The following is a 27,519-nucleotide window of genomic DNA, read 5'->3' on the forward strand; positions in this document are numbered from 1 at the left end:
TATAAGTTGTTGTTGTTGTTGTGGTCTTCAGTCCTGAGACTGGTTTGATGCAGCTCTCCATGCTACTCTATCCTGTGCAAGCTTCTTCATCTCCCAGTACCTACTGCAACCTACATCCTTCTGAATCTGCTTAGTGTATTCATCTCTTGGTCTCCCTCTACGATTTTTACCCTCCACGTTGCCCTCCAATACTAAATTGGTGATCCCTTGATGCCTCAGAACATGTCCTACCAACCGATCCCTTCTTCTGGTCAAGTTGTGTCACAAACTTCTCTTCTCCCCAATCCTATTCAATACTTCCTCATTAGTTATGTCCATGATTCACTTCCATACATGGCTACACTCCATACAAATACTTTCAGAAATGACTTCCTGACACTTAAATCTATACCCGATGTTAACAAATTTCTCTTTTTCAGAAACGCTTTCCTTGCCATTGCCAGTCTACTTTTTATATCCTCTCTACTTCGACCATCATCAGTTATTTTGCTTCCCAAATAGCAAAACTCCTTTACTACTTGAAGTGTCTCATTTCCTAATCTAATTCCCTTAGCATCACCCGACTTAATTCGACTACATTCCATTATCCTCGTTTTGCTTTTGTTGATGTTCAACTTATATCCTCCTTTCAAGACACTGTCCATTCCATTCAACTGCTCTTCCAAGTCCTTTGCTGTCTCTGACAGAATTACAATGTCATCGGTGAACCTCAAAGTTTTTATTTCTTCTCCATGGATTTTAATACCTACTCCGAATTTTTCTTTTGTTTCCTTTACTGCTTGCTCAATATACAGATTGAATAATATCGGGTAGAGGCTACAACCCTGTCTTACTCCCTTCCCAACCACCGCTTCCCTTTCATGTCCCTCGATTCTTATAACTGCCATCTGGTTTCTGTACAAATTGTAAATAGCCTTTCGCTCCCTGTATTTTACACCTGCCACCTTTAGAATTTGAAAGAGAGTATTCCAGTCAACATTGTCAAAAGCTTTCTCTCAGTCTAGAAATGCTAGAAACGTAGGTTTGCCTTTCCTTAATCTTTCTTCTAAGATAAGTCGTAGGGTCAGTATTGCCTCACGGAATCCAAACCGATCTTCCCTGAGGTTGGCTTCTACCAGTTTTTCCATTCGTCTGTAAAGAATTTGCGTTAGTACTTTGCAGCTGTGACTTATTAAACTGATAGTTCGGTAATTTTCACATCTGTCAACACCTGCTTTCTTTGGGATTGGAATTATTATATTCTTCTTGAAGTCTGAGGTTATTTCGCCTGTCTCATACATATTGCTCACCAGATGGTAAAGTTTTGTCAGGACTGGCTCTCCCAAGGCTGTCAGTAGTTCTATGGAATGTTGTCTACTCCCGGGGCCTTGTTTCGTCTCAGGTCTTTCAGTGCTCTGTCAAACTCTTTACGCAGTATCATATCTCCCATTTCATCTTCATCTACATCCTCTTCCATTTCCATAATATTGTCCTCAAGTACGTCGCCCTTGTATAGACCCTCTATATACTCCTTCCACCTTTCTGCTTTCCCTTCTTTGCTTAGAACTGGGTTTCCATCTGAGCTCTTGATGTTCATACAAGTGGTTCTCTTTTCTCCAAAGGTCTCTTTAATTTTCCTGTAGGCAGTATCTATCTTACCCCTAGTGAGATAAGCCTCTACATCCTTACATTTGTCCTCTAGCCATCCCTGCTTAGCCATTTTGCAGTTCCTGTCGATCTCATTTTTGAGACGATTGTATTCCTTTTTGCCTGTTTCATTTACTGCATTTTTATATTTTCTCCTTTCATCAATTAAATTCAATATTTCTTCTGTTACCCAAGGATTTCTACTAGCCCTCGTCTTTTTACCTACTTGATCATCTGCTGCCTTCACTACTTCATCCCTCAAAGCTACCCATTCTTCTTCTACTGTTTTATAAGTAGTTATAAGTTTTATAGTTATAGTTTTATAGTTATAAGTTTTATAAGTAGTTTCAAAATTTTCGGAGTGGCCACATGGGCACAAGTGATGCTGAATGTTCTGGACGCCTTGTGGAGGTTACAACTCCGGAAATCATTGATAAAATCAATGATATGGTGATGGATAACAGAAGAGTTAAGGTGCGTGAGATTGCTAGTGCTGTGAGCGTATCGAATGAATGGGTACATAATATTTTACATAAACATGTGGACATGAGTAAGCTATCCGCAAGATGGGTTCTGCGATTGCTCACGCTTGACCAAAAACGGAATCGTGTGAAGTGTTGCAAGGAAGGTTTGTAGCTGTTCAGGAAGAATCCACAGGACGTTAAGGGCTGTTTCGTCACTGTGGATGAAAGAGGGATAGATTACTATACTCCTCAGACCAAACAGCAATCTGAACAATGAGTTACCATGGGAGAATCTGCACCAAAAAAGGCGAAGACCATTCCTTCGGCAGGAAAGGTTATAGCGACTGTCTTTTGGGATTCGCAGGGGATAATCCTCATAGACTAGCTGGAAAAGGGTAAAACTATTACAGGTGAATAATATTCATCGTTGTTGGACCGTTTGAAAACCGAGCTGCAAGAAAAACGCCAGCGATTGGACAGCAAAAAAGTTCTTTTCCATCACGACAATGCATCAGCACACACCTCAACAGTTTTGGTCGAAAAATTAATGTAAATAGGATTACAACCCGTTTCAAATCCCCCTATTCTCCAGACGTGGCTCCCTTGGACTAGTATTCGTTCCCCAATTTGAAGAAATGGCTGGCAGGACAAAGATTTTATTCAAACAAGGAGGTGATTGCAGCAACTAATAGCTAGTTTACAGACTTGGACAATTCCTATTATTCGGAAGGGATCAACAAATTAGAACAGCCTTGGACGAAGTGTATAAGTCTAAAAGGAGACTATGTCGATAAATAAAACAGGTTTACCTCAAACAGGTAAGTAATTTTTATTTTTGCAAGGACTTTTCAAACGCCCCTCGCATGCGCTGCTCATTCATGGTCGTTTACATGTTTGGGTGGGTTTAGTGACATCTCTGAACAGTCAAAGGGACTGTGTCTGTGATATAATATCCACAGTCAACGTCTATCTTCAGGAGGTCTGGGAACCGGGGTGACGTAAAACTTTTTTTGATGTGTGTAATAGACGGTAAAAGTTCACGATATTGGGAGACAGAAAATGCGAAGGGTCGTTACAGGGTTACTAATATCTTGTCTAGTGAGTTAGCACTGCTTTTCATCATTTAATAACAAACGATATTTATGTTGATACAGTAGCGCTGAAAAGTATTTTGACAACATAAAATTCGTTACTATTTCTCTTAAAATAAAACATTATCGGACAGTCTCTTGAGTATAGTGGAGAGCAGAATAACTGCGATCATATTTTGAAGGTTTCAGGTTGCGACGTGTTTGTTTACACTTTGCGCTGCCGGAAGAATGCGACTTTCAGCGAGCTCAAAAGTATTTTGACACGCAGTTTGCTCCGTGAATTCGTGGACGTTACTTGCTTCTTGGTTCTGATTTCTGCTGATATTTACTTACAGTAATTATTTCAATATGTCGAAACGTAAGGAATATTATAGTGACTTTAGAAACGCTATGATAAATGCAATAAAGCAAGGACTGAAACAAACCGAAGTTGGTCGTATTTTAATTGTGTCTCGTCAGCTCGTTAGTACACAGAAAAAATTGCATAATAAAAGAAAGGCTGTCGAAAATAAGCCTTGCAGTGGAGGTCCAATAAAAACGCCCCTGAAGTCGATCATATTATAAAGAAGTTATCAACAAGTGATGTTCCCAAGTCCGCTGTAATGATGCAACTGTAATTACATAAAGAGAATTAAAAGAAAAATATAACGTCGACATTCACGTTTCCACTGTCAAACGACGCTTGAAACTCTTTGGAGTACATGGATGATGCAACTGTAATTACATAAAGAGAATTAAAAGAAAAATATAACGTCGACATTCACGTTTCCACTGTCAAACGACGCTTGAAACTCTTTGGAGTACATGGACGAAGACTGACGAAAAAGCTTTTAGCATCTATGAAAAGCAGGACGGCCCGACTTGCGTTTGCAAAACGGGCACAGATCATGCTCAAGTTCAGACTGCTCTAAAATTCTGTGGAGCGACGAGAGCAAATTTAATTTTATGTCATCTGATGGTATCAAGTATGTTCGATGTCCTGTAAATAATAATACCCACAGTCAAATATGGAGGTGGCAGTATGATGACTTGGGGATGTTTTTCACGCTCTGGAGATGGACTGTTAGTTCCAATTAAAGGTAATATGGATCGATTCGTTTACGAAAAAGTATTGAAGACTGAAATACTACCATACACTAAACACCATGAGGCGTGGCACCTTATATCGCTCCTGTCTAGAGCCTGTGTATTGGGAGAATGACTCTTGGGTGCACAGTGACAGATGGTTTGAAGCCGGTTCAGTTGAGTAAGTAGTTCTAATTTTTATCCACCAGAGTCCAGCAGTGCACAGATACATTCAAGGAACAGGTCAAGATAATGTTTTTGTGAAATGTTGTTTATTTCTTGAAAGCGTTTTTGTTTATTTATGTTTTTACAGTTTTGTATATGCTTTTAATAGTGTGAATGATGCATGAATGTGGTCTAAAGTAAATGAACACTGTACGAACGAGTGTGAGAGAGTTTTAAGGCAGTGTGAATGCAGACGACATGGAATGTTGTATCATAATATGATAAATAAGTTTATGTAAAAGGAAAGCTAATTCGAGTGCAACTGAAAATAGTCAATAACGTAAAATATAAATAAAAATCACAATGTTCAATATTTATTTCGAGAAAAAGTACAGTTCTAAACTGTGTTATTTGTTGATTGGTTAACGGAGTATAGTTTGCCGCCGCTTATAGTCGTGCTACATGCCTCATTTATTACGTTTTTTTTTAAGAAAGTAAGCGTTTTTAAGTAATTTTGTGTATGAGAAAAGACAGCAATTCCGCGTGGCATATTAAGATTGAGCAGATCGGTGACCAAAAACTTGAGTGCGTTAGACACCGATAAACTGAATAGTATGGCGAGCATTTTCATTTAAGAACAATCCGTGCTTAGTAACTGTTCAGATTTCGGTAAATACGTTACCATAAACTTGCTAAAGTGATTGAAAGTGTTTGTGCATGACTGTGTTAAGATTATCACGGGCTTGGTAGTGAACGAGTACATTATCAAGTTTCAGAATATACCGAAATTAAGACATTTTCGATTCTTGGAACAATTACGTTATATGTAGTCTGGTGCGAGTGGCAGTACGGTAGGTTTCTGCTCGGCTTTCCTACCGACGATCTGCTGCAACTAGTTTACAGGTAGGTGCAGGTACAGTACGAAAGGAACCGCAACGCCGCAACGACAAGCCAGCTGGGTGGTATTTTCAACAAGATAACGATCCCAAGCACAGTCCAAGTGCATTAGTGGTTCTTTAAAACGCAAAAAAGTCGAGGTTTTGGAGTGAGCAAGTCAAAGACCGGATTTGAATTCTATAGAACATTTGTGGGAGGAGTCGGATAACAGAATAAGAATAAAAAATTACTCCAACAAAGACGTTCTCTTCGTAACTCTCTAAAATGAGTGGGATAAAATTCCAATTGATCGATTCCAAATGTTGGTCGATTCAATGACGGCGCGACGTGAGGCTGCTATAAAGGCCAATGGATATCCCACAAAATATTGATTTTCTTGCTATGGTAGATGATAATTATGCGTTAAAAATGTTTCTTTCAAACAATGTCAAAATACTTATGCTCCACCATTGTTCTCATTACAAAAAATTACACTCTGTAATGTTGCAAACAAGGGCTACTTGGTCACTATTCTGTAGAATATTGAATATCCATGAATGAAATAAATTACTGATTTTCTTGTTTCATATTTGCTTTTAATTAATCCAATTAATATGTTTGTCAAAATACATTACAGGCCATTAACATTGCTACACCATGAAGAAATGCAGATGATAAACGGGTATTCATTGGACAAATATATTATACTAGAACTGACATGTGATTACATTTTCACGCAATTTGGGTGCATAGATCCTGAGAAATCAGTACCCAGAACAACCACATCTGGCCGTAATAACGGCCTTGATACGCCTGGGCATTGAGTCAAACAGAGCTTGGATTGCGCGTACAGGTACAGCTGGCCATGCAACTTCCACACCATACCACAGTTCATCAAGAGTAGTGACTGGCGTATTGTGACGATCCAGTTGCTTTGCCACCATTGACCAGACGTTTTCAGTTGGTGAGAGATCTGGAGAATGTGCTGGCCAGGGAAGCAGTCGAACATTTTCTGTATCCAGAAAGGCCCATACAGGACCTGCAACATGCGGTCGTGCATTATCCTGCTGAAATGTAGGGTTTCGCAGGGATCGAATGGAGGGTAGACCCACAGGTAGTAACACTGAAATGTAACGTCCACTGTTCAAAGTGCTGTCAGTGCGAACAAGAGGAGACCGAGACGTGTGACCAATGGCACCCCATACCATCACGATTGGTGATACGCCAGTGTGGCGTTGACGAGTACACGCTTCCAATGTGCGTTCACCACGATGTCGCCAAACACGGATGCGACCATCGTGATGCTGTAAACAGAACCTGGATTCATCCGAAAAAGTGACGTTTTGCCATACGTGCAACCAGGTTCGTCATTGAGTACACCATCGCAGGCGCTCCTGTCTGTGATGCAGCGTCAAGGGTAACCGCAGCCATGGTCTCCGAACTGATAGTCCTTGCTGTTGCAAACGTCGTCGAACTGTTCGTGGAGATGGTTGTCGTCTTGCAAACGTCCCGATGTGTTGACTCAGGGATCGAGACGTGGCTGCACGATCCGCTACAGCCATGCGGATAAGATGCCCGTCATCTCGACTGCCAGTGATACGAGGCCGTTGGGATGCAGCACGGCGTTCCGTATTACCCTCCTGAACCCACCGATTCCATATTCTGCTAACAGTCATTGGATCTCAACCAACGCGAGCAGCAATGTCGTGATACGATAAACCGCAATCGCGATAGGCCACAATCCGACCTTTACCAAAGTCGGAAACGTGATGGTACACATTTCTCCTCCTTACACGAGGCATCACAACAACGTTTCACCAGGCATCGCCGGTCAACTGCTGATGGTGTATGTGAAATCGGTTGGAAACTTTCCTCATGTCAGCACGTTGTAGGTGTCGCCACCGGCGCCAAACTTGTGTGAATGCTCTGAAAAGCTAATCATTTGCATATCACAGCATTTTCTTCGTGTCGGTTACAGTTAGCATCTGTAGCACGTCATCTTCGTGGTGTAGCAATTTTATTGGCCAGTAGTGTAGTTTAGAACGCGACTGCCTATCAGGCAGGGCCAGCCGCTTCTGCTTCCCGCCTTGCAGTAGCGCAGTGCGGCGCTTACCTGGCGACCATGTTGAGTCCGTCGGGCGGCAGGTGGTTGAGGCAAAGCAAGTGATCGTAGCCTGCGGTCGTCCGGCCGTGTTGCTTGCGCATGCGGTTTGGTGCCCGGAAGTCCAGCGCCGTCTTGCTCACCAGTCGGATCTCTCCTGTTCATGTGGGATTCTGTCGGCACCTGCCCAGCTACAACACTCCTATACAGCTATCTTGACAATTTAATGGAAATTCGTGGAAGGGGCAATGTGTAAAATAAGAAAAAGGCAACCGCCCACGTATAGCGGAATGATGCGTGTAGCACAGAAACACGTAACAGAAAAAGCATTCGCATAAGCTTCCCAGCAATAGCTCTTTTTCTAGCTGGAGTACACACATTCACGCATACAAGCACGAAGACACCAAGCGCAGCCGGCCGCTGTGGCCGAGCAGTTCTAGGCGCTTCAGTTTGGAACCGCGCTGCTGCTACGGTCGCAGGTTCGAATACTGCCTCGGGCATGGATGTGTGTGATGTCTTTAGGTTAGTTAGGTTTAAGTAGTTCTAAGTTCTAGGGGACTGGTGACCTCAGATGTTAAGTCCCATAGTGCTTAGAGCCATTTGAACTCCATGCGCACATTCCCGTGGCCCCGGCCCGACGGACTCCACAGCAGCGCCAGTTGAACCTCGCGCTAAGGGACAGGCAAAGTGTTGCTGCAAGGCAAGAGCGCTCAAGGGAAGGGACTAAAATGGGTGCTCCATCTCAACACAAGAATAACCACGGGAGTGTGTGTTTAGGTGGCTTTGTGGTTGTGTGTGTGAATGTGTGTACTTTTGCTAGAAAAAGAGCTCGTGATCGAAAGCTGATTTGAGCGCTGTTTTCTGTGACTTGTTTCTATGCTCCACGCAACGAGCGGCGATACTTACAGGCGGACCTCACGAAATCATCCTCTTAGGATTTCTTCATGTTCTTTGGATTTGAAGCTTAGTACCCAGACAAAAGTAGTATGAGGTAATAAAAAAACCTCGGAAAATTCGTCTTTGAATATTTGAAGGTTTCCCATCGCTGTTAACTACGAGGGTTGCCCAGAATGTAATGCACCGCATTTTTTTCTCAACAATTCTGTATTGAACATAATGAGAATTACACACACGAAGGAATGGTGTTTTACCTACACACCCTATTTTTCGCATAATCTCCATCCCGTTCTATGGCCTTCCTCCAGCGCGAAACAAGGGCGTGTATGCCTTGTCTGTACCAATCCTTGTCCTGGTGATGGAGCTAGTGCTTCGTCCTCAAAATGTCTTCCACGAATAGCATCGTTTAGTGGCCCAAACAAGTGAAAGTCCGAGGGGGCTAGGTCAGGGCTGTCAGGTGTGACAGTGGTGGATGGTCTCCCCAACCGCTGCTAATCGTGGAGCTCCGCCGAACCGTTTTTTGATGACCTCACCCTCCGTGCCCAGCGACCAACTGTACTTCTGTCGACGGCGGATGCTCAATAAACTTTGCACAAGCGCTTGTGAATAGTCTCCACAGTTTCTTACTCTCCTTGTGACGTACGTCACCTACAGACGCCATTTTGAAACTGTCCTGTGCTACGTTATCTATCGGGAGTGACAGAAACTTGGCGCGCTCACTCAGGAGACTTCAGATAATACTTGCGTAACGTTTGGCATTCGTAGCGTTGTTTTCGGCTGAGAAAAAAAATGCAATCCATTACTTTCTGGGCAACACTCGTATAAAGCATTTCTTCTAACATGTTAACATACTTTTGCGTTAGCTAATCATGTAGGGTAAAAGTCTAAAAATGATGAAGTCACTGGTACGAATCTCGATGGTGGTAAGTTTTTATCCCGGCGGAGGTTCGAGTCCTCCCTCAGGCATGGATGTGTGTGTTTGTGCTTAGGATAATTTAGGTTAAGTTGTGTGTAAGCTTAGGGACTGATGACCTTAGCAGTTAAGTCCCATAAGATTTCACACACATTTGAACATTTTTTAAAAGTTTGTATAACTTTTATTCAGATTCCATAGTTATTAACCAAAAGAAATGTTACTTAGCTAATACGGAATCAAATTTTGTAGTAAAAATAGCGCGCTTCTGTTTTTAATTAGTAATCGAATGAACAAAATAAAAATGCGATAAACTATGACAAACTGCCTATTGGCTTCTGTCCCGTGTTCTTCGCCCGACGTCCGTCTGATGATTTTACTGGCGTTCCGCCAGCACGAGTGGCTGGCATTGTCAAAGCTTCACCCTCCATTGCTGGTGGTGAACTGGAGCCGAGCTCGCTGCGGCAGACTATATGTACCTGGTGCGTCAACGTCCGAGAGCTTCTCCGTGATCATTTCCCGTGCGGTTCTCCTCTTACTACCTGAGTGGGCCGTTCACTGCAGCACGGGAAGCCAGGATCCTTTTACTTTAAGGCTTTCCTCTTTCTTGTTGAAGCTGTTCCCGTGTTTTTGTTCTCTGAACAAGCGAGAATAGCTCGTGCTGGCGAAACGTCAGTAAAATCATCAGACGAACGTCGGCCGGAGAAATCGTGACAGAAACCAACAGGCAGTTTGTCAACAAATGACCACGAAAGCCTTAACAATTTTGTTTGATAAACTATGTTAAGATCCGTATTGTGAAATGAAATACACTTCTCTGCAGAATCTATGGACGGGATGGATAAAGTAACATACTAACTACCAAGTGGATACGAATGAAAATGTTGAAGGATGTTGCGAAAGATCTCTAAGTCACGCACAGTAAGCTGGACGTCACACCCCGGAACATAAGGCAGTTCATTCATTCATTTCCGTGTCCGGTGAGAATTTCCAGAAGGTAGCAACTCCGATGGCCTTGCAGTTTCCCTCGAACAGGTCCTGTGTTGTGCAGGGTTGTTCCAGTTGAGGTCAAATTAGCAGGTGGGCCGGGTCTTGTGTTGTTCTGCACTCGCAGGATGTTTCTCCAACAGCTGGAAGAATGCCCCATTTTCGCATGTTGGTCTTGCAAAGAGAAACGCCCACCCTAAGACGATTGAGCGATCTCCAAATAGGGTAGAGCAAGTCATTTCCTGGAGCTAGCTCTTATTTTACAGGGATATCAGGTGGTAGCTTGCTCTTTCACCTGGTGTTGCGGTCAAACTCTGGTGTTCCCTCTAGTGGTTGAGTCCTGGCGATGAAGCTCTTTCTCGACTTCAGTCGACGGACTACAGCCTGATGACCGTGCAGTGGATGTCGGGGATCATAAATTTGCTTGTCCCTCTCTACATCAGCAGCAACAGCCCCTCTAATAGTCGGGGGAGCTATTCCAACAATAGGGTAGATTTTATCGACTGGAGTTGGCTTCATACATCCCGACAAGATTCGGACGGTCTCATTGATTGCAATATCAACATGTCTGGTGTGAGTGGATGCACTCCACACAGGTGAAGCGTACTCTGCAGCGGACACACACAAGGCAAGAGCCGAAATTCTCAGGCCGGGAGGTCTTTCTCCCCAGGCGGTGGATGTGAACTTCCTCAAGAAGTTATTCCGTGAAATAACTTTCAGCCTGGTGTTATGGCAATGTTTCTTGAAGGACAGAGTTCGGTCAAGGGTAACATCCAGATATACTGGTGCCTGACAATGCTGCAGTCGTTTGCCTTGCCATGTAACGTCCAGTTCCCGCCGAGCTTCTCTATTCTTCAAGTGAAATGCGCACACCTGAGTGTTGTTGGGATTTGGCTTCAGATGGTTGGCTTTGCAGTAGGAGCCTAGCGTATCTGGCGCAGAAGTCAACTTTTACTCTACTTCTTCAAACGTCTTTCCTTGAGCAGCCACTGCAATATCGCCAGTATAGAAGAAAAGCAGGGAATTTTTCGTTATGGGCTGGTCATTAGTGTAAACATTGAAAAACACAGGGATGAGCACACTGCCTTGAGGTAAGCCATTGTTTTGTACGCGCCATCTGCTCTTCTTACCATGGAGAGAGACTTGGAATCTTCAGTTCTGTAGGAGAGTACCAATAAGGGATGTTAGTTGGTAATCCTGGGTGAGTTGGTAAATTTTCCCCAGCAACTTCCTGTCTTATGCAGCTGTTAGGTCGACAAAGGCAACTCCTGTTATCTTACCCTGTTTCAAACCATCTTCGACGTGTTGAGTGAGGTTCAGTATCTGACTGCAGTACGACTTTCCAGGTCGAAAGCCAGCTTGTTGAGGAATGAAGGAATGGGAAAAGACAGTGTGTGGCGATCAACGAACAGTTACGGTGCACTGTGATGGTGTTCCTCATTTAACATATCCCAGAGACAAGATCTGGATGACCTCACATGGATGAGAATCATCGGGAAACTGGAAAATTGACGAAGTATGACGTGTGTCGCTCAGAAGCTACGTATTGCTCACTGTATTCCTTCAAGCGGATTGTGAGCATTACGAGCCATAGGCGATGCTGTCCGGAAGAGAAGATGTCGTCTCCCACATTCAGCTGCAGCAACGGATGACTGCTACATTGTGCAACAGGCAAGAAGCGACCCAAGTCAATCAGCGGGTAGAATTGCAACGATGTTTAACAGTGGCACGGCGACTGCGTGGGGGTGGACTCTTTGCCTGACGACCAGTACGTTGTGTTCTGTTGACATACGTACATCTACATTTATACTCCGCAAGCCACCCAACGGTGTGTGGCAGACGGCACTTTACGTGCCACTGTCATTACCTCCCTTTCCTGTTCCAGTCGCGTATGGTTCGCGGGAAGAACGTCTGCCGGAAAGCCTCCGTTCGCGCTCGAATCTCTCTAATTTTACATTCGTGGTCTCCTCGGGTGGTATAAGTAGGGGGAAGCAATATATTCGATACCTCATTCAGAAACTCACCCTCTCAAAACCTGGACAGCAAACTACACCGGGATGCAGAGCGCCTCTCTTGCAGAGTCTGCCACTTGAGTTTGCTAAACATCTCTGTAACGCTATCACGCTTACCAAATAACCCTGTGACGAAACGCGCCACTCTTCTTTGGATCTTCTCTATCTCGTCCGTCATCCCGACCTAGTACCGATCCCACACTGATGAGCAATACTCAAGTATAGGTCGGACGAGTGTTTTGTAAGCCACCTCCTTTGTTGATGGACTATATTTTCCAAGGACAATCCCTATGAATCTCAACCTGCTACCCGCCTTACCAACAAGTAATTTTATATGATTATTCCACTTCAAATCGTTCCGCACGCATACTACCAGAAATTTTACAGAAGTAACTGCTACCAGTGTTTGTTCCGCTATCATATAATCATACAATAAAGGATCCTTCTTTCTATGTATTCGCAATACATTACATTTGTCTATGTTAAGGGTCAGTTGCCACTACATGCACCAAGTGCCTATCCGCTGCAGATCTTCCTGCATTTCGCTGCAATTTTCTAATGCTCCAACTTCTCTGTATACTACAGCATCATCCGCGAAAAGCCGCATGGAACTTCCGACACTATCTACTAGGTCATTTATATATATTGTGAAAAGCAATGGTCCCATAACACTCCCCTGTAGCACGCCAGAGGTTACTTTAACGTCTGTAGACATCCGTCCATTGATAACAACATGCTGTGTTCTGTTTGCTAAAAACTCTTCAATCCAGCCACACAGCTGGTCTGATATTCCGTAGGCTCTTACTTTGTTTATCAGGCGACAGTGCGGAACTGTATCGAACGCCTTCCGGAAGTCAAGGAAAATAGCATCCACCTGGGAGCCTTATCTAATATTTTCTGGGTCTCATGAACAAATAAAGCGAGTTGGGTCTTACACGATCGCTGTTTCCGGAATCTATCGACGGAACCGTTTGCGATTTTTTCAAAAGTAAAGGGACTAGAGCAACAAGGAGTAGGATCGCATGGTCTTCTCGGATGTGAGCAGATTCAGTCTGAGTAGCGATTCTGGGCTTAACCTTATATGGCGAGAGGTGGGAACAAGCAATGCACCAACGAACATCGTCGAACGTGATCGTTTTGGTGGCGCATGCGTTAGGGTGTGGCGTTAGGGTGTGACGAGGTATAATGTTGTACGGGCGTACTGACCTCCGAACCTTGGAACACGGTAAACTCACCGATCAACATTGTTGTGGCTCCGTTCTCCTTCCCCATTTCTATCTTTCCAGGGCTGGACGCAGCCCTGACTCCATTTTTATGGGCGACACGGCGCGGCCGCACCGAACTGCGTACGTGGATGAGCTCTTGGAACGTGAGGACATTCGGCGAATGAGAAGTCCTGGCCGCACCCCAGAGTTAAACCCCATCGAGCACGTGCGGGATCCGATGGGGAGACGTAATCCAGCCTGTCCACATTCATCAACAATCAGCCAACATTTGTCAACCGCACTGGTGGAGGAATGGAAGGCTGTGCCACAAGAACTCCTTACCAAACTTGTGCCAGCGTAGGAGCACGATGCAGAGCATGCATTCCGGCCCGTTGTGATCACACTTCCTATTAAGAACTATGTAGAGCCGTTTTTAATGTCCAGGTGGCTCTCATACCGGGTGATCAAAAAGTCAGTATAAATTTGAAAACTGAATAAATCACGGAATAATGTAGATAGAGAGGTACAAATAGACACACATACTTGGAATGACATGGGGTTTTATTAGAACCAAAAACATACAAAAGATCAAAAAATGTCCGACAGATGGCGCTTCATCTGATCAGAATAGCAATAATTAACATAACAAAGTAAGACAAAGCATAGATGATGTTCTTTACAGGAAATGCTCAATATGTCCACCATCATTCGTCAACAATAGCTGTAGTCGAGGAATAATGTTGTGAACAGCACTTTAAAGCATGTCCGGAGTTATGGTGAGGCACTGGCGTCGGATGTTGTCTTTCAGCATCCGTAGAGATGTCGGTCGATCACGATACACTTGCGACTTCAGGTAACTCCAAAGCCAATAATCGCACGGACTGAGATCTGGGGACCGGGGAGGCCAAGCATGACGAAAGTGGCGGCTGAGCACACGATCACCAAACGACGCGCGCAAGATCTTTCACGCGTCTAGAAATACTTTTTTTTTGGTTCTAATAAATCCCCATGTCATTCCAAGCATGTGTGTCAATTTTTACCTCTCTATTTACATTATTCCGTGGTTTATTAGTTTTCAAATTTATACTGACTTTTTGATCACCCGGTAGATCGGTGTGACTTCAGTGTAATTATTATCTTTGAATAAAAGTGTCATTTCCTTTTGTCTCACTGCGTATTTCTTTCAGTGTACTCGTACCTTCTGTAGTAGTTCTTTCTATGTACGATCCAAGTTACAGCTATGTTTCTTGGCAGTAACACATCAAGCAAAAATTGCTTTCGTCCTTAAGTTTGGCACACCTGTGTAGTTATACACATCAGTAATAGTTTTCACTGTCTATAAATACGAAAGAGTTTTATTTTCGATTTGATTTTTCGCCTTTTCCACCAAACTTTAATTTACTGTGAATACTCGCACTTTCATGTGATAACTAATTAAAAATAAAAGGATGTTACTTTTATTAAAAACACAGAAGAGTATGAACAAATTACGAAATTTAAACAAAATCAGAATCAAATCAAAAACCAGTACAAAAGAGAAATGCAGGAAGTACAAGATCTGTTGACACACGTGATGCAAGAATTGCATATTGCAGATGAGACTCGCACGCCGTCATGGGAAGAGGGATTCGGAAATAAGGAAAAGTCACAAAATAACAACACAGGATATTTTGGAAACTTTGAAAGAAACTGACAAGGTGCACTACACTAGCAAATATTCCAACAACGAGTCCAACCAGCCACAGACTGCACAGAGCGCAGTCAGCGATTTTCATACAGAGCACTACGTGGCGTTACCAACATAAAAACCTAAACAAGCTTTTGAGGACGGGGTAATTATCCCCGTAAACAAACTCTCAGGTGGCACATGGATATGGGACTACCAACCGCTGACACTCACTGCTTAACTGCGACTTTAAAATATTCAGAAGGCTTTTAGCAGAACGCCTCCGAACAGTATTGCGACAAGTGATCTCACTCGATCAAAAGTCGCTCGGCGAAGATAACAACATCCAGACGGTGCTTTTGTGAACATTGCTATTTGATTGCACTAGCAAAGACATGCAACCCCCATGGAGTACTAGCGCTGATAGATTTTGATTAAGCCTTTGTTAGAGTGAGCCATGCCTTTCTTGAAGAAGTCTTGATGCACAAGCGGTTTCCACTACCATTTATTACTATCGTGATGCGGCTACTGCGCAATGCCTCGTCAATGGACGTACGACGAAATCTTTCACTGTAGCGAGATCGGTCAGACTAGGATGTCCGCTATTACGATATCTGGCCACCAAGCAGTTACTCTGCGGCTTTTGTCACCGCTTGACTGGATTGAATTTGTGTGGATATACATTTCTGTGCAAGGCATATGCAAATGACCTGGTGCTGATAGTGCGGAATGAAAACGACATGGGTGTGGCTTTACATTGCATCCAAAACTATGGTACGGCCATTGGCAGCCGCACTAATGTGGACAAGTCGATCGCGTTGAATATTGGTGTTGGACTAACGGAAGAATGTGTAGTGCCTTTACGGTTCATGGATACCTTGAAATGCCTGGGTATTGTTTTTACCAATGACATACGACGCACAGCAGGGTATAACTATAGAACACTGCTACAATCATTCCAGATGGAAGTTAAACCCTAGCGTCACCAATTCTACACTTTGCCCAAGTACTCCCGATGCCAATGATGGTAGCACGACGCCTGCTGACGGTGTTCAGTTTCTTCGTGAGCGCAGGTCTACTATCTGTAGTAAGGTACGACGGCGTTACCGTCCCTCTCGGTAGAGGTAAATGGAAACGAGCGATTGACGTCATTGGCTGGGAGGCCCCTTACGGGGCATGTCCGGCCGCCTTGGTGCAGGTCTTATTACATTCGACGCCTCATTGGGCGACCTGCGCACCGGATGGGGATGAAATGATGATGAAGACAACCAACGGTCCCTGAGCGGAGAAAATCCCCGACCCAGCCGGGAATCGAACCCGGGCCTTTTAGGACGGCAGTCCGTCACGCTAACCATTCAACTGTCGGGGCGGACTCGGTAGACGTGAGCTGGGTCCCCCGCAAGATCCCTATCGAGCAGTGGCGCTACATATCAGCACGATGTTAAAACTGTGGACATGACATCATACATGTCTGGCGGACATCTTAACAGAGGAACTAGCACTAGTTTGTCGAGTGGCTCCAGTGGCGATGCAGCAAATTTTCCAGTCAATTCACCAAATACGCGTTTTTTTCTTTTTTTCTGTGGAAAACAGCTACATTCAGATATCTGCCGGAAACCACATCTGCAACAGCACGCGAGATATATCGGGTAGTAACGGCCGGACGACCTGGCAATCCTCTTGAGACAAGGCATCCGCATATCAAATGGCATGTTGTATGGCGATCTATGCGCCATGTTTCCTTAGACACACAGACACGTGCAATGCGGTAGCTAACAATTAATGGTGAAAATGTTACCCGATCCAGACTCCATAGGATTCATATGACGGATTCGCCATTATGCCCTCAATGCCAAACTCTGAACTTCGACATTTTTACAGTAACGACATCCGAAGATCGTGTGCAATCTGAAATACCAACAATATTACTCTAATTTCCTATGGATTGTGTTTCAAGATCCCTGCATAGCTGGAACGTCCTAGGCAGAGGAAGTTAAATTATCACTGCTGAATGAACGGAAGATACGAGTCGGTGAATACGATATACACACATCAAAAAACGTTTTGCATCATCTCGGTTCCGAGAGTTCCGGAACCTGTAAAGAAAACTGAAATAGAGATCAACATCAACATCATTTCCGCCCATTTTACTGCTCATGAAAACTGCTCATCGCATGTTGTACCGCAATACAGCGAGACCTTCAGAGGTGGTGGTCCAGATTGTTGTACACACAGGTACTTCTAATACCCAATAGCACATCCTCTTGCACTGATGCATACCTGTATTCGTCGTGGCATACTATCCACTAGTTCATCAAGGCACTGTTGGCTCAGATTGTCCCACTCCTCAAAGGCGATACGGAGTAGATCCCTCAGAGTGGTTGGTGGGTCACGTCGTCCATAAACAGCCCTTTTCAATCTATCCAAGGTATGTTATATAGGGTTCATGTCTGGAGAATATGCTGGCCACGCTAGTCGGGTGATGTAGTTATCCTGAAGGAAGTTATTCACAAGATGTGCACGATGGGGGCGCGAATTGTCGATCATGAAGACGAATGCCTCGCCAATATAATGCCGATACCGTTGCACTATTGGTCGGGGGAAGGCATTCACGTAGCGTACAGCCGTTACGGCGCCTTCCATGACCACCAGCGGCGTACGGCGGCCACATATAATGCCACCCCAAAACAGTGGGGTACCTCCACCTTACTGCACTCGTTGGACAGTGTGTCTTGACAGTGTGTCTTATTCGTTGTGCCCATCTGTACCGCGCTGCATGGTGTCGTGGTTGCAAAGGTGGACCTCGCCATGGACGTCGGGAGCGAAGTAGCGCATCGTGCAGCCTATTGCGCACAGTTTGAGTTGTAACACGACGTGCTGCGGCTGCACGAAAAGCATTATTCAACATGGTGGCGTTGCTGCCAAGGTTCCTCCGAGCCATAATCCGTAGGTAGCGGTCATCCACTGCAGTAGTAGCCTTTGGGCGGCCTGAGCGAGGCATGTCATCGACAGTTCCTGTCTCTCTGTATCTCCTCCATGTCCGCGCATCATCGATTTGATTCACTCTGAGACGCCTGGACACTTCCCTTGTTGAGAACCCTTCCTGGAACAAAGTAACAATGCGGACACGATACAACAGCGGTATTGACCGTCTATACATGGTGGAACTACAGACAACACGAGCCGTATGAGAGGACGTACCTGGATGAAACAACAGCGGGGGATTGGAAATCAAATTCTCTATTACGCTGCATATTTATTTCTTTATGTTATGCGAGAATAGTGTAAAGTTTATGTATACTTCAAGTAATACAGATATATTATTTGTGGCACGGCAACGAAGTGGTTGTTACTGAAATTCAAATGTACTTAAGTGTTATTTGTATAGCAGCATTTAATTAAATTTTTTAGTGTGATATGTGAAAGAAATTCATTAAGATCTGAAGCATAGTTGGAGAAGTATTTCTTTTTTTATATTTTTATTGCGTTTTTCAAGTTTTAATGTTTGAGTTTCCAAAGTATGCCACTTCATTACAGGTTTAGTTTTATGTCAGTCTGGATTTTTGTTATACTGTTACAAAAATTCGTAATCTCATTCTGTAAACTGCAGCATAAAGGCAGTTTTTATTTTCTTTTGTTCCTGTTGTAATACTGATGTAATTCTCTGAAGAAGGAAATGAAATTTCTTGCAGATGAGCAAACACTCTGTCTCTAGTTTAAGTAAACGCATTTGAAACATGTTCTTCCCTTGAAATGGCATGTGAACATGTATGTAGAATATGGTTTTCTACCAGTTGAAAAAAGGTAGTTGAGGCGACCGCTCGTGTAACGCGGGAAATACGGATTTGAGTCCCAGCCTGGGACAAGTTTTTATTTGTCACTACTAAATTGCGCAACTGAAGTCTAATAGTATTCGCAGTTCGGAATATATTTCTTCCACTTATCTTCCTGTATAGTTCTCGGCTTTTACAAGTGTATCTAGCAGATACTACCAGCGTCCATAGTGTGCGCTATCGTGTCATCTGCTGCTCCCTTACATAAAATAGTTTTACTGAAATCAAGTACACGAAATCCTGTTTCTGAAGGGGGTTTTTCAGACCACATTGTACTTTTGGTATAAAAAATAAAGTAAACTGTTTTGGATTAGCGTGTTTTTAGTCTTATAGAAAGTTAAGGATCCGTACAAACACGGATTTTTTCGCTTATGATAGTCTCACACTGCTAGTTTACAATGATCGGGCTATATTTTGGTTATTGATCATTCCTATTATGATGGCTCGCAAGTAAGTAGCCTGTCCGTGAGCGTGACCCGGACCTAAGCTGGGGGAGAGGGCAGGGGAATTTTGTGGAAGGTGGAGGAGTGTGGACACGAACCCTAATATTTTACAAAACAAAATTAAAAACTGCTAAAAACTGTGTTTCTAAATTATCAACATACTAATGCTGCCATTTTGTAATGGATGATTACCACTTGCAAAATACATAACTGAGAGAGAACAGTTTCGTAAATATTATTTAGCTGTCAGGCAGATAACGTTTGGCCAGACGCGAGTACTATCTGTATTCACATTTAGCAGATTTAGACACTGACCGATAATACGAGAAAAAGCGTCGTTAACTGAAGGTTAATCTGGAGCTTCAGAATCCAGGGCCATCTCACATTTTCAGCTTGCAGACTTGGTTTCATAACATCTTTTTTTTCTGGAGGGGGGGGGGGGGGTCTCCTGCCATCCGCTGTCCCTAGCCATCTGCGCTCTTGTGCATAGTAATTGAAAACAATAATACATTGACACCGTTTGGGCTATCATCATAATCACTTAATATTGCAAAAAGAGCTGAATGTCGTACCTGTTGGAGTGCCACGTCTTGTCTGCACTACGTATTCATCGGCGTTGAGGGTGAGTATGTGATCCATGAAGTCGGGTTGACCAGCATCCTACACAATAGAGGCCACACTTCGGTTAAAATCGTATAGTATTGCACAAGGCGCAGCAATACTCTTATAACTTCAAATCGTCATACTACTGTCTTTATTTATTAATTTGTCTTTTTGCAAAATAAGCAACGAGTTGACTTTTTGATCATTTGTTCGTATGCCTACGCCAACAGAAAGAGCAAAAGAGCTTCTGAACAACAAATGGGCGCTGGTACCGCCTTGTACAGTCTATACGTCGCTAATGAGTGACAGTTTACTTAATTATACACGTTTAATCTCTACTTATAAATCATGTGTCCACATTTAAAAATTGTCTCTTACGCACTTCATAAGCTGCGCTGCTTTACGCTTCCCCTTAATGGCTAAACTCATACTTATCTGTTGCTGAGCAGTATGAAGATGTTAAATTTAAATTTCGTACTTATAATAAAAAGCGTACAGAGGCAGCATGACAAAATTTTCACAGGTAACTACCAGATTAAATTCTACTCTTTCGTCGGCCGGAGTGGCCGTGCGGTTCTAGGCGCTTCAGTCAGGAACCGCGTGACCGCTACGGTCGTAGGTTTGAATCCTGCCTCGGGTATGGATGTGTGTGATGTTTTTAGGTTAGTTAGGATTAAGTAATTCTAAGTTCTAGGGGACTGATGACCACAGATGTTAAGTCCCATTGTGCACAGAGCCATTTGAACCATTTTTCTACTCTTTCATTCTTCACTTTTGAATTGCAAGTTGCATCTGACAAGTTGCATAACCTGTATCACGAAACAAAGATAGCAGGAAATGAAAACAGAATGCATTTGTCCACAATGAAAGTAACGTCTGACGGATACAAGGCACTTTCGGCAAACTCTCATGTATCTGCTGGAAGTCCCAGATATCTATTTTGCTTGTTCGTAGCACTGAGATAACACCAGAACCATGCCGAGGTGACCCGGCGCCCCCTGGCAGAACTCTCACAGTTCCCTCCCCCCTCCCCCACCATTTTCTATACAGACTTAAAGCGTTATTGAATGTTATTACTAATGTGACCTATAGAGGAAAAAAAATATTGCACGCAACAAATTAATTAAATAGTTCATAAATAAATTACGAATTGTACAAAATTTATGAAAAAACTGAAAGTAAAACAAAACCTATGTATTATTTTTTATGGCTGCTACTGTACTCTGTCTGCTATTCTGCTTGTCGTCTTAGAATATTGGTTAAGAAAAGGCAAACGTACATTTATAGCATTTGTGGACATAGGGGAAATATTTTGACAATGTAATACACTCTTTGAAATTCTGAATGTATCAGGGGTGAAATACAGGAAGCGTAAGGTTATTTACAACTTGTGCAGAAACCAAATGGCAGTTATAAGAGTGGACAGGTGTCAAAGGAAAGCAGTAGCTGCGAAGGGAGTGAGACAAGATTGTAGCCTATGGCAAAACGTTATTCAATCTGTGCATTGAGCAAGCAGTCAAGGAAACCAAAGAAAAATTTTGAGAAGAAATTAAAGTTCAGGGAGAAGAAATAAAAACTTTAAGCTTTGCCGATGACATTGTAATTCTGTCAGGGACAGTAAAGGACTATGTAGAGCAGTTGAACGGAACTGTCAATGTCTTGAAAGGAGGAAATAAAGTGAACATCAACAAGAGCAAAACAAGGCTAATGGAATGCAATCGAATAAAATCAGGCGATGTTGAGAGAATTAGGTTAGGAAACGAGATACTTAAAGTAATAGACGAGTTTTGTTATTTCGGCAGCAAAATAACAGATGATGGCTGAAGTGCAGAGAGTAAAAAAGTTGACTGGCAATGGAAAGAAAAGCGATTTAGAAGAAGAGAAATTAGTTAACATCAAGTATAGATTTAAGTGTCAGAAAGTCATTTCTGAAAGTACACTACTGGCCATTAAAATTGCTACACCAAGAAGAAATTCAGATGATAAACGTGTATTCATTGCACAAATATATTATACTAGAACTGACGTGTGATTACATTTTCACGCAATTTGGGTGCATAGATCCTGAGAAATCAGTACCCAGAACAACCACCTCTGGCCGTAATAACGGCCTTGATACGCCTGGGCATTGAGTCCAACAGAGCTTGGATGGTGTGTACAGGTACAGCTGCCCATGCAGCTTCAACACGATACCGCAGTTCATCAAGAGTAGTGACTGGCGTATTGTGACGAGCCAGTTGCTCCGCCACCATTGAACAGACGTTTTTAATTGGTGAGAGATCTCGAGAATGTGCTGGCCAGGGCAGCAGTCGAACATTTTCTGTATCCAGAAAGGCCCGTACAGGACCTGCAACATGCGGTCGTGCATTAGCCTACTGAAATGTAGGGTTTCGCAGGGATCGAATGAAGGGTAGAGCCACGGGTCGTAACACATCTGAAATGTAACGTCCACTGTTCAAAGTGCCGCCAATGCGAACAAGAGGTGACCGAGACGTGTAACCAATTGCACCCCATAGCATCACGCCGGGTGATAGCTCAGTATGGCGATGACGAATACACGCTTCCAATGTGTGTTCACCGCGATATCGCCAAACACGGATGCGACCATCATGATGCTGAAAACAGAACCTGGACTCATTCGAAAAAATGACGCTTTGTCATTTGTGCACCCAGGTTCGTCGTTGAGTACACCATCGCAGGCGCTCCTGTCTGTGATGCAGCGTCAAGGGTAACCGCAGCCATCTTCTTCCTGTCGGTTAAATTTCGCGTCTGTAGCACATCATACTCATGGAGTAGCAATTTTAATGGCCAGTAGTGTATTTGTATGGTATGTAGCCATGTATGGCGTGAGATATGGACTATAAATAGTTTAGAGAAGAGGAGAGTAGTAGCTTTTGAAATGTGGTGCTACACAGGAATGCTGAAGATGAGATGGGTAGGGCGTGTAATTAATGAGAAGTTACAGTATAGAACCGAGGAGAAAAGAAATTTGTGACACAATTTGACTAAACTAAGAGACGGGTAGATAGTATATATTCTGAGACATCAAGGAATCATCAGTTTAATACTGGAGGGAAGTGTAGGGGCTCAAAATTGTAAAAGGAAACCAACAGATGAATGTAGCAAGCAAGGCTGCCGTAATTACTCGGAGGTGAAGAAGCTTGCACAGGATGTAGTATCACGGAGAGCTGCGACAAACCAATCTTCGGAATGAAAACCACAGCAACAACAACAATATAGATATTTCATCATTACAAAACTGTTTGTATTAGAATAAATGCTTGTGGCTGAAGAGCAGCATATGGTACTGCTGACAGTCCACCCTCGCCCTCGAATGGTGGACTGAAGGAAGATCAATCAGGAGAAAAAGACAGAATTGGGCTATGAGATGCTCACGTGTCCAGCCAAGTTGAACATGATGCCCTGTCGCAGATTGATGAGCGATGGCTTGGTGGAGTCAGCCCGCGCGTGTATGACCAGCCGGTGGTCCTTGGTGACCTGGAAGAGCAGCTGCACCAACACTGCTCCTGGGAAGCCCTCCTGCTCGTCGTGGTGCACCACGCTCAGCACCAACGAGCTGCCCTCACACGGCACGTGTGAGTTCCACCGCAGCTGCGCACATAACAAGCTCAGGATTATCTCCATACTGAACTATCACATCCATAGGTTCTGCTCTAGCGTAACATAAAAACTTTGTTGTGGTCGAAATTTTAAGGCCATTACAATACGGTCTAAGGCAAAAAAGAAAGAAAGAAATGAATCACCACGAAGGAATTATCCGAACGGAAGTCTTCAAACATGTCTTCGCTGGTCATCTGGGCTCGTCTCGAAGCTGGACTTTTCAGCGAAGACAATTACACCCCATGCAATGATAATCCAGACCCGATAACTAGTGAAGACGTGCCTGAAGACGTCCCGGATAGCGGTGGGATAGCAACCTGACAGTCACCCTCTATGCGGCGTGATAGCCACAAGTGATGACGTGGGGTGCCATTTCTTTTCATAGCAGGACCTCTTTGGTTGTCATCGACGGCACTCTTACAACAAAACGGTACGACGACGATATTCTGCCCCCCGTTTTGTTACCCTTCATGATAAGCCGTTCTGGGCTTACATTTCAGCAAGATAACGTCCACTCACACACGGCGAGAGTTTCTGTTGCTTGTCTTCGTGCTTGCAAAACTCTACCTTGGCCAGCAAGGTTGCCGGATCTCTCCCCAGTCGGATTATTATGGGCAGGATCCTCGAACAATATTGGGACTTTGACGATCGAACCCGCCAACTGGACAGACTTTGGACCGATATGCCTCGGGAGGACATCCAACAAATCCGTCAATCAATACACAGACGAACAACTGCTTGCAGAAGAGCCAGAGGTGGACCAACCTGTTATTGACTTGTTGACTTGCTCAGTTTGTGAAGTTTTTCTCGTGAATAAATCATTCAGTTTTTCTGAAATTGTAATCAGTTGTTTGTACAAGTGTATCAGATCTCCCGATTCCGTCCCATTGTGATAATTCCTTCGTGGTGCTTCGATTTTTCGCCTTCGAGCTTATTTGTAAAGCATCACTGGCAAACGTAGGAACAAATTTCGAATGCTGTATATGAATGATTTTGAGGTAGTGTCCGTAAGCAACAAAATAAGTGCAGTTATGCTTTACCATATAAATAAGGGAAAATCTGTCTACTGTAAATTATCTACACGATATTGCATAACAGAAGAAGCAATTGAAGAAAAGTAGTGGAAATATTAACAACTGAATAAATGCAGTTTACGTTTTGCCATATACATTTCCTTGAGTAACCTGAAAGAGACAGGTTTTCACTTCCATGCATTTTTTTTCAACTTACATGTTCTGTCATTATAAGTTATTAACAGTCCTAATCGTGTCACTTCTTGTTCAATATATGCATTTCCTCGAGTAACCTGAAAGACACAGATTTTCACTTACATGCATTTTTTTCAACTTACATGTTCTGTCATTATAAGTTATCAGTTCTAATCGCGTCACTTTTTGTTCAATATATGTTTTATTATAATATTATTATAAGACGAACATCTACCAAATTAAAATGAGGATAATGGAATGTAGTCAAATTAAATCAAGTGATGCTGAAGAAATTAGATTAGGGAATGAGACTCTAAGAGGAGTAGATGAGATTTCCAGACTGGGCACCAAAATACCTGATGGTCCATATAGAGAAGATATAAAATGAGTATTGGATACAGTACGAAAATTATTTCTAAAGAAAGAGGAATTTAAAATCTAATATAAATGTCAATGATAGAAGAATATATCTAAAGGTATTTTTGTCTGGCCGCGCGACCGCTACGGTCGCAGGTTCGAATCCTGCCTCGGGCATGGATGTGTGTGATGTCCTTAGGTTAGTTAGGTTTAAGTAGTTCTAAGTTCTAGGGGACTGATGACCTCAGAAGATAAGTCCCACAGTGCTCAGAGCCATTTGAACCATTTTTTTTATTTGTCTGGAGTATAGCCTTGTGCGGAACTGAAACTCATACGATATGTTGCCTACACAAGCAGAGAATAATGCTGAAAATTAGATGGGTAGATCGAGAAATTGCTCTGGAGGAACTGATTCGAATTGGAGGAAAATTAATGACACAACTTGACTCTAAGAAGCGATTGGTTGCTAGGACATATCCTGCGTTAGGAAGCAATCCCCGATTCGGTATTGGAGGTCGTGGGGAGTAAATATTGTAGAAGACAATAAGCAAATTCATATGCATGTAGGGTGCAGCAATTATTTAGAGAAGAAGAGGCTTGCACAGGACAGAGTAGCTTGCAGAGATGCATCAAAACAGTCTTCGGATTGAAAACAACCACAACATCGGTGCTACGCTTTGTGTCCTTGCTCTTCTGCTGATGTTCAGCTCCGGGCTGAAGCGCTATAAACACTTGTCAGAACACACACTTTTTATTATGACTGAGTTATGTGTAGTATTGTCATTGTAGCTTAAATTTGTGTGTTGTCTATGGTCTATGTTTTACGAGTGCATGCGCGCGCGTGCGCGCGTGTGTGTCAGCTATTTAATGACCTTGTTCAAATATAGTGACGAATTGTTATATAAGTGTGTTGGGCCAGTTTCTTGTTATGATGGTGGTCTGGCAGTGGGAGGGGATATTTGTTGTCACTATTTATTCTGGTGATTTCCATGCCTTATTCTTCAGCAGGGATGTACAGACCGCGGCTCGAAGACAGCCACTGATCTAATGGCGGCCCATCCCTCACCGTTTGTTCTTGTAATTTTTTCGGTTTTTACTAATCTTCCATCACCTCCTGAAACGGAGAGAGCGGCCCTTGTAGTGCTCAGTTCTTTTGAGCCGGGTCTAGCTGGCATTATGGCATATGGATCCAAAATTTTTAACTTGTGGCCCCTACATAGTCCCAGGAAGGGATTTGGGGCCCGCGGTACTAGCGAGTCTTGACAACCTTGCTCTGCAGAGTGTAAACGATAACTGTTTACAAAATACCACAGGGGAAGCCGAAATGAATATGATACAGCACACTTTCGGTCTATCAAGCCCGCAAAAGCTTAGGCTAAAGCGCATGCGCACCGTGCAAGATTTTCGGTATCCTTTATTTCGCTCTTACGCCACTGACTTATTCGGCTACTTCGTTAACATTATTAACTTAAACTCTCCCGTGAAGATAATAAAAGATAAAAGACGTTTTGGAAACGTTATACAAAAACTAATCACATTTACTATTCGATTCAGACTTAACCCTTACAAGCTCGGTAGTTTCGTAGCAAGAAGGCTAGATAAACAAAGCGATTTAAATGTTAATTTTTTGCTGTTAAATTCATTATGTTTGAGATGAACTGGCCGCGGCCGGCCGGTGTGGCCGTGCGGTTCTAGGTGCTTCAGTCCGGAACCACGTGACCGCTACGGTCGCAGGTTCGAATCCTGCCCCGGCATGGATGTGTGTGATGTCCTTAGGTTAGTTAGATTTAAGTAGTTCTAAGTCTAGGGGACTGATGACCTCCGATGTTAAGTCCCATAGTGCTTAGAGCCATTTGAACAGTTCACAAACTTAGCTGTTCCGGAAATGCTTCCATCCTTGGCCCAAAAGCCAATTCTCATACCGTTTTAGACGTCAGATAAGTCGCTCCGTTTCCTCATTACGACAATTACGGCACTGTTTTACGCATCCCACGACACGCTTTATATACTCTCCATTGCTCGTGCTGACACCTGCCTCCTGTGAGTGGTTATTGCACGTTGATGTCGAACATAGGCCGTGGCCACACTAATGTGACTGGACCGTGTAACTGGACCGAGTAATGCGTTATTCTAAAAGTTGTGTTTGTGATTACAACATAGATACTGCATTGCAGCCTTGGAATTAAAGCTAGAATATAAGACTGCTCCTGGAAATGGTAATTATTTACACCTGCGTCCATAGTCTGCAAAGGGTACTTCCCACTGTACCACGTATTAGGGTTTTTTCCCGTTCCTGTAACGAATGGAACGCAGGAAGAATGCTGCTATTTGTCTAATCTCACCTTCGCGATCCGTAAAAACGCGATGCGCAACGGGCCACAGCCTG

General features: G+C 43.4%; 1 protein-coding gene across 1 annotated transcript in view; it reads right to left on the bottom strand.

The window, feature by feature from the left end:
* The window catches only part of LOC126419407 (galactose mutarotase-like), a 96,571-nt gene that overhangs the window by 59,369 nt on the left and 9,683 nt on the right, over nucleotides 1-27,519 (bottom strand). The window contains exons 2-4 of the mRNA XM_050086596.1: nucleotides 23,344-23,559; nucleotides 19,917-20,004; nucleotides 7,401-7,545 (exon numbers count right to left, since the gene is read on the bottom strand). Of these exons, the coding sequence (XP_049942553.1) occupies nucleotides 7,401-7,545; nucleotides 19,917-20,004; nucleotides 23,344-23,559 (449 nt within the window). The remainder of the gene's footprint in view (nucleotides 1-7,400; nucleotides 7,546-19,916; nucleotides 20,005-23,343; nucleotides 23,560-27,519) is intronic.

Source organism: Schistocerca serialis, chromosome 9 (genome assembly GCF_023864345.2).
Source record: "Schistocerca serialis cubense isolate TAMUIC-IGC-003099 chromosome 9, iqSchSeri2.2, whole genome shotgun sequence".
In the NCBI taxonomy this organism is placed as follows: Eukaryota; Metazoa; Arthropoda; class Insecta; order Orthoptera; family Acrididae; genus Schistocerca; species Schistocerca serialis.